The sequence below is a fragment of the Apodemus sylvaticus genome, chromosome 6 (genome assembly GCF_947179515.1).
Source record: "Apodemus sylvaticus chromosome 6, mApoSyl1.1, whole genome shotgun sequence".
Lineage (NCBI taxonomy): Eukaryota > Metazoa > Chordata > Mammalia > Rodentia > Muridae > Apodemus > Apodemus sylvaticus.
In genome coordinates, this window is record NC_067477.1 from 132,240,827 (window position 1) to 132,253,009 (window position 12,183).

The 12,183-nt window shown below is 46.8% G+C and overlaps 1 protein-coding gene across 2 annotated transcripts in view; it reads right to left on the minus strand.

The window, feature by feature from the left end:
- Window positions 1-12,183, minus strand: part of Thada (THADA armadillo repeat containing) — a 295,912-nt gene that overhangs the window by 31,575 nt on the left and 252,154 nt on the right. For both annotated transcript variants that reach the window (XM_052186487.1, XM_052186488.1), the window contains 2 exons: window positions 9,669-9,822; window positions 4,793-4,924 (listed from right to left, as the gene is read on the minus strand). In XM_052186487.1, the coding sequence (XP_052042447.1) occupies window positions 4,793-4,924; window positions 9,669-9,822 (286 nt within the window). The remainder of the gene's footprint in view (window positions 1-4,792; window positions 4,925-9,668; window positions 9,823-12,183) is intronic.

Sequence of the window (12,183 nt, forward strand, 5' to 3'; positions counted from 1 at the left end):
CTTTCCCCCCCCTCTTCCTTCCTTCCTCCCTTCTTCCCTCCCTCCCTCCCTTTCTCCTTTCCTTCTTTGTTAGCCCTGGCTGTCCTAGAATTCCCTATGTAGACCAGGCTGGTCTCAAACTCACAGAGCTCCATAAAGCAGTTTCTTAACAATTTAGAATCCAAAGGGCTTTATCTCCATCTCTCCCACATGCAGTCAGTGTTGAAACCCCAAATTCTTAGAGTTTGAACTATTTTGACCAATACATTTTCCCATTCATTCAACTGATTACACAATGATTTTTAGTGGACACCAGGTTCTAAAAATTAAAGCAGTGAACAAAGGCAAAATTCCTACTTTTGCAGCAATTGGGAGACTGAAGCAGGATTATGAAGAGTGTGAGATTAGCCTGGGCTGTGCAGTAATTCCAGGCCAGTCTGGGATACAGAGTAAGAACTTCTCTTGCTCTCTCTCTCTCTCTCTCAAAAAAAAAAAAAAAAAAAATCCAGGACCAGTAAGATTGCTTAGTGCTTAAAAGAAACCTGTGGACATGCTTGTTACTTGAGTTTGATCCCAGGTAGAAAAAAAAAGCCTACTTCTGCAAGGTTTCCTGACCACCATGAATCTATGTATCTATGTATGCTGTAGTACACTGTACACACACACACACACACAACATAAAAGTAAAAAACCCTACTCTTTGGATGTTGTTCTGCTAGAAGGAGTCAAAGTAACAAAACCTAAAACCTGCAGAGAATGAGGGCAGCAGGGGAGGGTCAGGCAAGCACTGGGTGCTTGGCACAGGCGGTACCCAGATGGGCTGGTAGGTAGGAAAGCCCACTGCAGAAAGAGTAAGCACCCACAGCCTGTGCAGATGCCAAGGTCCTCAGGCTGATGTGACACAGCTAAGGGAGACCATAGTGGGGAGAGCAGAGAGAGGGAGAGGCAGACACAGGGGTCAGGTCTACGTGCTTTTGGTGCTGTTGAGGGGTCTGGGTCAGACTGTGGGGAACCAGGGTGGGGCATGGGCAAACCGGCGTGGCTGGCTCTTACGATGAGCGCTCTCAGGAGCCCAAGGACAAACTGCCTGGAGGCAGGCGTGAGAGGAGCCGCAGCCCAGGAGGACAGGTGCTTGGTAAGTGGCAGGGCGTGGCTCGCCCCTTGCTTCTCACTTGCAGATACTCTGCAGCAGTGCGTCTCAGCTTTTATGCCCTGCTCCTCCTATATATTTTTAAATTGCATATGTATCTGTAGGTACACATGAATGCAGGTACTCATGGAGGCCAGGGACACTGGATCTCTCTAAGACTGGATTATGGGTGGTAGTGAACTAGGCATGGATGCTGGGAACTAAATTTAGATTCTTCGCAAGAGCATATTTACTCTTACCTTCTGAACCATGTCTCTAGCCTCTGGTCTTTCCCAGTGCTTTGGAAATAGACAGATGGTACTCAGAGGACTGTGTCTGGGGCCAGGCAGAGGCTTTACAGACAATAATGTACTGTAGCAGATTAGGAGGAACCTACCGGAAGGTGGAGGGAGGAGGGAGGCGATACCTAGAGACCTCTTCTGGGCCCGACCCTGCAGAATGCTGGTGAGCCAGCTGGAAGGCCCAGGACAGGTAAACTAACAGGGCTGAGGCTGCTGGGAGCCTTCAAAGGTTCTGGAGGTGAGCCATTGGTGGCCCACCATAATCCCCACAGACCTGAGGCTCTGCTGACTGAGCCTTACCATGAGGCCACTGTGAAAGGTCACAGTGACCTCGTGCTCTCTTGTCTCCTCTCGGGCCTTCTCTAATTGCTCAAGGGTTGGAACACATGAGTGTTCATCCTTTCTGCTGGCTCACTGGTTTTCTGTGTGTGGCAGTGGTGCACATGTTATGCATGCTAGGTGGCGATGGGAGCTGAGCTAGTGGGTCCCCCTCCTTTGTTGCCCAGGGCTACAATGCTGTCTGGACTGTACAATACTACCTGCCCTGCTCCAATCTCCAACATTCATCTCTCATAGTGTCTATCCCATGTACGCTTGCTTATATTATGTATGCTTCTATTCATTCTTTGGCTTCTCTGCTAAGGTTCACCACGATTCCAGTTTTTTATTGTCTGTTATAAGCCCAGGAGCTCTTTTAGAATCTCCTGGTTAGCCTGTGTCCATGGCCTCTATCACCCTAGGGTAGCTCACAGCTTCACAGTCTGAGACCCAGGCCTGGAAGGTAGGAGGACAGGACCCAGGACAAGGCTGGCAATCTACAGATAATGCGTGAGTGAAGCAGCTTTCTATGTCAGTGCTGGATGGGGTCTTCAGCTGCTTCTAGGAAGGATGGAGCAGCTGCGGGCTGCAGAATGGCATTCTCATCTTTTATAGGCAACCAGGGACTGACTGGGTGGCGGCCAAGCCATTGGTGAAAACTGAGCATTCACTATATACCTGATAGAAGACAAAATCGGAAGCTGAGCACATCGTAAGCTTAGCACTCAGGAAGTGTAAGTGTGGATCAAGAGTTCAAGGTTAGCCTTTATAAACTATAGGAGATCCCAAACAAACAACAAAACCCTAATTAAAAAAACATAAACAGAGAGGATGACCAGTAAGCCCATGGCTACCTACACAGAGAAGCCCATATCAGGTAGGAAGGAAATGCTGGAAGAACAGGAAGCCAAGGCTACATGGGATGGCACAAAGACCAGACCTCAGTAGTCTAGAGGCAGAGGTGGTAGGGTTTAATGCACCACCATCAAATACACTCCATGGTGTAAGATAAAGTCTTATGTGATCCTTGGTGGCTCAGGAGCCTAAAAGAGGGTTAGACCAGAACCAGAGCTCTAAAAAGTACTATATAGGCAGGCATATTTGCCTCTGTTTATACCTCTCTGTCCCCTCTGTTCCCTAAATTTTTTTTCTTAAATGGGGTGTCACTATATTATATATGCCTCTGTATGTCAGGCTGCCTGCCCCTGCCTCTTCAGTGCTAGTATTAAAGGAATGTGACTCCATGCCTGGCTCTTTCCTAAATCGTTTCTACTTTTCTCATAGGTGCATTTATACTGAGCCTTCTTGAACATAAACACACAATCCCTTGTTAAATAGCTTCTCTTTCTTATCCTCTATCAAGGCAAGTGGAAGGCTGGTCATCAAAATGATTTTCTTTAAAATCTAACATGTTGGTATAGAGAAAGCTCATGTGATCAGGGCAAAGCCTGACTAAAGCTGAAGGGTAGAGTGCAGCAGGGCAGGGGAGAAGGGTGCAGGATGCCAGCTCTTGTCTGCTCCTGTCTGGCACATCTCCAGCTTCCAGGAACCCTTGTTCTCGCCCAGAAGTCTGGCTCCTAACTGGAGTACCAGACACACTTGTGTTTCAAGCTTAAACATTGTCCTATATGGAATTCCTTGTTCGAAAGTCCAATTTGTAACATACACGGGCAGGAGTAGGCTGTGAGGGGGAGGAGCTGCAAAGACGGCTCAAGGGATCTCTTGTGAACCAGAGACCTTTCTTGTGCATCCCAAGACCCAGCCAGACAGGTTTTCCTAGCTGCAAATTTCATTGTCTTTTTATTTTTCATTTATTTATTTTTTTGCTTCTCAGGACAGTTTTTCTCTGTGTAGCCCTGCCTGTCCTGGAATTTGCTATGTAAACCAAGTGGCCTAGAACTCAGAGATCCACCTGCCTCTGCCTCCTGAATGCTGGGATTAAAGGTGTGAACCACCACCAAGAATAGAGGAATGAGCTAGGTGTGGTGGAACACACTTTTAATCCCAGCATTCAGGAGGCAGAGCTAGCTCATTCCTCTACTCTTAAGTCCCAGGCTAGCCATTTCTTCTGTAGCTATTTGTAGGATGGGTCTGGCACAGAGTGGAAGTTAGAGGCAAGAGGTCCTGCTACAGGACCTCTCTTAAGTTCATACTTGTGAAGGCTGAAGGAGCTCCAGGCACTGCTACTGGCCTGAAGAACTTCATCTTCCAGGTGGCCCAGATGGAGTGCCATAGATAGCAGAACCCAGCAGGCAAAAGATGATGACTACCATAGCAGTCACCAGGAGAGCTAACTGAGCCCTGAATCCTGTGCTCTCTTCTCTTCTCTTCCTCTCCCCCTCCAGCTGCCTGCCTGCCTCCCCCCTTTCCTCCCCTTTTCTTTCTCTCTCTCTTTTTCTTTCAATTTTAGGTGTATGAGTGTTTGGCTTGCATATGTCTTTGTACTCTGTGGAGGCCAGAAGAGGGTATTGGAATATATGGACCTGAAGTTAAGTTACGATGGTTCTGAGCTGCCAGATGGATTCTGGGAGTCAAATCCATGTCCTCTGGAAGAGTTGGTGCTCTTAACCACTAAACAATCTTTACCAGCACCCTGAGTTAAAATTTCTTTTGAGCCTTCCAGAATCATTAACCAATTCCTACTACAAATCTCCACAGAAGCCAGCTATGTGTGAGGGCATGAGAGGGTGCTGTGGTGTGAGGGAGTAGAGTTAATGCCTGGTGTCAGATAGACCAATGGCCATCCATGTGAAGGAGCAGCAGGGCTCCCAATAGTTGAACTGTGCTGTGGATAGATCAAGCTACAGCCTGGGCACTTCATCTTGTTCCCACTGAATGTAATGGTCCTACCCTTTTCGTTTCTAGTGCTAAAGAATACTTTGTCCCATATCATCACAATGCCTTGTGGCTTTTCAGTGCTATTTTCCATCACAATGGTAAGGTCGAGGGAGAGGCTAAATGGTTAGGCAAAACATAAAATATTCATTATATGTCACCTTATGGTAAGTTCGCCAGGACTGGTTATGGAGCAGTAAGGTATGATACAAGGTGAAGAACAAAGTACCTGTTGACTGGCAGGTGTTTTCTTGTGACATGGCTGTTGTCACGATTTCTGTGGCTGCCTCTCTGATGGTCTGTTCCTCACTCTGCAGAAGGGTAAGAACACATCTCCAGAGAGAAAGTGTGTCCTGCAATTCTGTGAAGAAAACCAAAGGGGATGACTTCATGTAATCTGCAGTACCATCAATACTCACACAACAACTTCAGACTCATGTGGGAAGAAGACATTCATGAGGAAGCAACAGACATTCTTTTTGGGAGGAGGGGGGTGTTATTGTAAGACAGGAAGAACTGAAGATCAGAACAACACTGGAACAGAGAGGACCCTGCTGGGGAAGCTTGGAAACAGATATCTCTTTTTGTGGGAAGAGGAAAGCCTTCTGTAGTCAACCAGCCTAAGGCACTCCAGAAGGTGCTGACTCAAGGCTCTGGGCAACTCTCTTCAGTGTTATGATTTATACAATAAGAATGTTTCTCATGTCCTGAATCTCAGCACTCAGAAGGCAGATAGAAGTCTGTGAAATCAAGGCCAGAGGTCTACATATAGAGTTCCAGGATAGCCAGGGCTATATAATGAGACTCTGTGTCAGGAAGAAAAAACAGAATTGCACATACTGGTAATCCCAGCCTTCACTATGCAGTGATTTCAAGGCCAGCTTGAGTTATGTGGTGAGACCTTGTCTCAAAAACACCAAAGTGTGCTTTGCACTTTGCAGAAACTAGTTTAGTGTTGATTTGAGAGACTGTGAGAAGTTGCCAATTCTGGAAAGCAAAGCGTTAATGTGTTTGGGAACAAGAATCAGAAGCGGGGAAGGCACATGAAAAGGGCCATCCTCAGTTACATGTCTCTGGGGCCCATGTTTTGCTACTGTTGACTCTTATCACTGAGTCTGCAGGGTCCCATGTGGTGCTGCTGTGGACAGATGGAAAGGCAGAAAGTGCTCTGAGCAGCACCAAGGGTGAGGCATCTAGCACGTAGATCAATGAGAGGTCAAAATGAAGCCCAGTGGCTGCAGGAAGACATGGGAATGGGCCTCGGGGACATATTTTAGGAGGCGGGAGAGGCAGCAAGCTGTGAGTACAGGTCTGTGGAGGGTTTCATCTGAGGGCAGTGACAGAATACCACCCAGCATGCCTCTAAAGGCAGTGGTCTGAGTGCCCCCACCCCACCAACAGTGCCATCTGGAGTAGTTCTCGTCTCCTCCCAGATCAGGCTTTAACCTTTACTCCTCCTAATAGATTCTACACTTTTATGAGGTCCCATTTGTCAATTCTTGATCTTAGAGCATATGCTATTGGTGTTCTGTTCAGAAACTTTCTCCCTATACCGATGTCCTCAAGGGTCTTCCCCAGTTTCTTTTCTATTAGCTTCAGAGTGTCTGGCTTTATGTGGAGGTCCTTGATCCATTTGGATTTGAGCTTAGTACAAGGAGACAAGGATGGATCAATTCGCATTCTTCTGCATGCTGACCTCCAGTTGAACCAACACCATTTGCTGAAAAGGCTATCTTTTTTCCATTGGATGTTTTCAGCCCCTTTGTCGAGGATCAAGTGGCCATAGGTGTGTGGGTTCATTTCTGGATCTTCAATCCTGTTCCACTGATCTGCCTGCCTGTCATTGTACCAATACCATGCAGTTTTTAACACTATTGCTCTGTAGTATTGCTTGAGGTCAGGGATACTGATTCCCCCAGAATTTCTTTTGTTGCTGAGAATAGTTTTAGCTATCCTGGGTTTTTTGTTATTCCAGATGAATTTGATAATTGCTCTTTCTAACTCTGTGAAGAATTGAGTTGGGATTTTGATGGAGGACACCATCAAAAGGACAAATTGGCAACCAACAAATTGGGAAAAGATCTTCACCAATCCTACCTCAGACAGAGGGCTAATATCCAATATATATAAAGAACTCAAGAAGTTAGACTCCAGAAAACCAAACAACCCTATTAAAAAATGGGGTATAGAGTTAAACAAAGAATTCTCACCTGAAGAACTTCGGATGGCAGAGAAACACCTTAAAAAATGCTCAACTTCATTAGTCATTAGGGAAATGCAAATCAAAACAACCCAAAGATTTCACCTTACACCAGTCAGAATGGCTAAGATTAAAAATTCAGGAGACAGCAGGTGTTAGTGAGGATGTGGAGAAAGAGGAACACTCCTCCACTGCTGGTGGGGTTGCAAATTGGTACAACCACTCTGGAAATCAGTCTGGCGGTTCCTCCGAAAACTGGGCACCTCACTTCCAGAAGACCCTGCTATACCACTCCTGGGCATATACCCAAAAGATTCCCCAGCATGTAATAAGGATACATGTTCCACTATGTTCATAGCAGCCCTATTTATAATTGCCAGATGCTGGAAAGAACCCAGGTATCCCTCAACAGAAGAGTGGATGCAAAAAATGTGGTACATCTACACAATGGAGTACTATTCAGCCATTAGAAACAATGAATTCATGAAATTCTTAGGCAAATGGATGGAGCTGGAGAATATCATACTAAGTGAGGTAACCCAGACTCAAAAGATGAATCATGGTATGCACTCACTAATAAGTGGATATTAACCTAGAAAACTGGAATACTCAAAACATAATCCACACATCAAATGAGGTACAAGAAGAATGGAGGAGTGGCCCCTTGTTCTGAAAAGACTCAGTGAAGCAGTATAGAGCAAAATCAGAACAGGGAAGTGGGAAGGGTTGGGTGGGAAAACAGGGGGAGGGAAGGGGACTGATGAGACTTTCGGGGAGTGGGGGTCCAGAAAAGGGGAAATCATTTGAAATGTAAATAAATATATCAATAAATTAAAAAAAATAGAAAAAAAAAGATTCTACACTTTTATTTTTTAATTTTTGAGACTGGTTTTCTAGCAGCCCAGGCTGGCCTCAGATTTGCTATTAGTCTCAGATAGCTTTGAACTCCTAAAATCCTCCTGCTCCTACCTCCCAAAGCCTGGGACTCCAGGCGTGTACCACCAAAGAATCCATCTTGAGTTTTGTCGTAAGAAGGGCATCTGAACCCCTGAAGTCCCTCTCTTTAGTCCACTTCATGCTAGCTGATTGCAGTTTGTCATGTGCACATGGGACACTGGCCTTTGCTGATTGTGCCAGCCTCAGGACCAGCAGCTAACACGAATACAACTCAATTTCACACAACAATTTCAGGTCACTTTACATATATTTACTTGTCTGAGTGACAAAGCAACCAAAGTTGTTCAGGAAAATGTGCTGCAAGATGGTCCAGCCCTTCCTGAGAATGCCTGCCCCAAGAGGAGGGCAAGCTGCTCTGGGAGAGGCTCACCTAGCTGTCTAGGCTGGTTCTGCCGACTTCAGCCCCTCAAGCAGCTAGAATTGCAGGCATGAACCACCATGTCTGACCTAACCAAAGTTTGTTAACCTTTTCTCCTATTGCTCTCGGATCAGTGATTAAGTCATATAAGAGGAAGGTCACTGATGATGTCACTTCCCAGACAAAGGCTGCACCAGTGGCACTTCATTGGACCTGATTACAAGAACCTTCATAGGTTCATGCTTCCATTTCAGTGTTAACATCTAAAAATCAATTCTTTCCCCCAGCCCTACAACAAAACTGAAAGAAAGCTCCTTGGGGCTGGCCCTGCCTGATTCTTGAGGGCAAGCATAGAGGAAGTAGAGACAGACAGACAGTGACTAGCTGATGGAAAGTGAGTACCTCAGAATGAATAAGAAGTCCACATGCAGAAGAAAGCACAGTCTGTGCTGGAGCTGGCTCTGTGTTCTTGGTTGTCCTTGAACTAAACCCTATGTTTATAAATCAAATCAAACTCCAAAGCAGCACAATAAAAAAATCACACACGTGCCCTACGCTTTTCCTCTTGCAGAGCTCTCAGTTAACTTTCTTCAGCACTGTTGGCATGAAGGTATTCCTAGCGACTGTGCTCTAGGATGGAGTGCCGTGAGGGAGGAGCCCAGTTCAGAAGTCCCTGACTGAAGCCTTTCTATACCAGGACTAAGTTCAGTAGCGAAGGGCCCCAGCAGCCCAGCAGGGACAGCAGGCAGAAGCCTGAACTGAGCCTCAGTACCAGAGACTGCTGGAAGTACTTCCTGGTGTCTGGCTTACTGGAGGAGGCGGAGTTCTGAAAGGCAAACAAGTCAATCAGGCAGGGGTTGTTCAGAGAGAGCTGGTGCCAACTGAGGACAGTAGGCCCAAGGAAGGGTGTGGCAGATGAGGCAGTAGGGTGCGCCAGGGATGAGACAGAAAAGCAAACTGGGCCTAGTGAGCCATGTGTAGGATGTGTAGGTCTAGCCTGAGACAGCGGGAACCCACTCAAAACTCTTCAGCAGCCGAGCAGGTTGGTGTCCACTGATACTCCCAGTACTTGGGAGGCCGAGATAGGAGGGATTTCTCAAGTTCAAGGTTCTCCTGGACTGTGTAGTGACACTGCCTCAAAGGACAGTTTTTAGTAACAGACTACCAAAAGAGTCAAATTTACAGATAAGAAAGACTGTAAAGTTCATGGGTACTCTGAAAAAAATATATGTAGAATGGCTTGGGTGATAAGATAGAAGGAAAAGAAGAAAAGTAGTCATTGGTAAGAAATACTCAGAATATAAACTATGCAGAGAAAATACCCTGGCAACATGTAAAAGCATCACATATGCCATCCTTCCCCGCCCCCTTAATATAAGGCTTCTCTGTGTAGCCCTGGCTGTTCTGGAACTTGCTCTTAGACTAGGCTGGCTTCATACTCAGAGATCTTCCTGCCTCTGCCTCCTGAGTGTTGGGATTAAAGACATGCACCACCAGCACCTAGCTAAGCGCTCCTTCTTTTAGTCTGAAATGTGTGTCTCTTCCTGTCTTTGCTGAGTTGGGTGCAGGGGCCTTGATTAGCACACTTACCGAGAATGGGCTGGGGACTGGTGAGGAACAGGGGTGCAGTACTTGTGAGGACTTCAGCCACAGCCAGTCTGGATGCGGTAGGAAGATGGTCTCCACAGGACCAGATGAGCAGCTGGACCCAGTGCTGCAGTTCGGGGGTGAGTGACTCTTTTTTCTGAGAACACAGAAGGAGGAAGGGCTCCATCAAGCTGTACCTGCGGCTCCAGGGGGCAGCAGCATCCCAGCGCCCACCTAGAGCCAAGCCCCACGGTATTCAGCAACAAGAACATATTATTTATTTATATATTAATTATATTATATTATACTAAAGGCAGGTTTATTGGGAAGCTGCTCTTGGGTAGGTGAGTTCACTGGCCCCAAGGACTGAGGCAGGGAAGTCACCATGGGAGAGAGACGGGGGAGCGGGAAGAGAAAGAAAGGGCACTAGCCACAGAGAGCGGGGGGGGGGGGGGGGGGGGGAGAGAGGGCAAAGGGACAGAGAGGGAAGGAGAGAGGGAGAAAGGAAGAGGGAGAGACAGACAGACAGTAACAAGAGCTTTACTGGTACATAATGCACAATTTTCTTTTACCTTTGACTGACATCTAAGATGAACATGTCTGTGGCACTCTGATGCTGACTTGTGTTTTGTGTGATGTCAAGGCACTCTTACTGCCACTCCCTATCCTCAGTCCTTAGCCCTGACCCTTTACTCTCTAGCTCTATGGCTCTGCCTAATTCTATGTGGTCTTCTTTCTGTGAGTAGTTTCTTCTTCTTCTTCTTTTTTTTTTTTTTTTGGTTTTTCGAGACAGGGTTTCTCTGTATAGCCCTGGCTGTCCTGGAACTCACTCTGTAGACCTGGCCTCGAACTCAGAAATCCACCTGCCTCTGCCTCCCAAGTGCTGGGATTACAGGCGTGCGCTACCATACCTGGCTGAGTAGCTTCTTTTTTACACACTGATGTTTTCCTTTCTTCTAGAAGGGTCTCATATAGCACAGACTGGCCAGGAACTCTTAATTCTCCCACCTTCTACCTCCCAAGTGCTGGGATTACAGGTATGCACCACCATCCCCAGCAGATTAAGGGTTCTAAGCTTTATTTATTCCTTTTCAAGGTCAAATGATATTGTAATCTGACTTGTGGCATTTGGTTTATCTTAGCGCTAAGACTCATTTCTCACTTTTCCTAGGAAGGAGATTCTCATCCCATGAATAGCTTCCTGGTACACTTAGGAGGTCTTGCAGAAATCAAGCTGCTGTGGTGACACACTTTATGAGGTCAGGAGAGTGGGGCCTTGTGACACTCATGGATAAATGCTGTTGTCTCCAGGCTGGGCTAGTCATGACAGGAGTGGCTCTGTTGTACAAGTGAATTCTCCCATCTGTTTGTCTGTCTGCTCCCTTTCTTCATACCTTCTCACCATGTGCCACACTCTGCCATGCCTGCAGTCTTATTAAGCAGTGAAAGGCCCTCTCTCTGGGAAGTCTCACAAGTGGGAGGAAGCACTGTCTTTCATTCATGGGTCCTCCGTAAGAGAATCAGAGAGCAAGCAGTGGTCCCAGACACTCTGAGGGAGCTGTCTGTCTGTAACTGTGCCACACGAGCCTACTGATTTTTTTGGTTGCTCGGGCAATGGCTCTACGAACCAAAGAACTGAGGTTCTCAGCTCTGGAAACCACCGCCTTCCCCAGAGCTTTAGTGTTTCCCATGTCCGTCTACTATTCAGTGGATTGTTCTCTCCCTAGAAAATGTTTCCAGTGTTATGGGACAATACTTTATCCAAGTTCCAGGCAGCTGGATCTGGAGGCGAACGGTGAAGCACAGCTGTAGACTCTAGGAGCTTTTGCTTCTGCTGTCTAGACTGCTGCCTTAGAACTTGGGGTTTATTGTGTGGTTTGCTGTTGCTGTCTGTGTCCTAAGACAGCATCTCTCTGTGTAGCTGTGCTCTCTGTGGTCCTTATGCAGCAGCCTCAGGAGTGCTGGGATGACAGGGGTAGGCTTCTGTTTTGCTGTAGTGCTGGGGAAGGAACTTGTGCATGCTAGGCTACTTTTGCTACTGAGCTGTAGCCACAGACCTCTTTATTATTTTAAAACATCATGTCTCACCATATTTCTCCTACCCTTCCAAACACTGGTTTCTTCTTTTTTACTTATTTTTAAAATTTTTGTATGTCCTGTGACCTAGGTTTGATCTTTGGTCACGCTACCTTTGAATGACAAGAGCCAATACTACCCTGGGGTTTTACGCTGGCCCAGCCTTGGACAATCTGATCTTAACCTTCTCTCTCAAGTGCTCCTCAGTCACCCAGCACTCGCTCCTTCCCCGTGGGTTCTGAGTCCTGCTATTTGCCATGGTATCCCAGCAGTGTCTTTCTCACTAGCCTGTGCTCTAGCCTGTGCTTCTGGGTATCTCCAGCATGTGTCTTGGTGATGGTGTTGGCTTCCCAGTGATCATGCGGGGACCAGGAGCACAATGAGAAGGGCTGCTTGTCCTGCAGACTGGCCGCAGTCTACTCCCCTGAGATGGTGTTCTTTA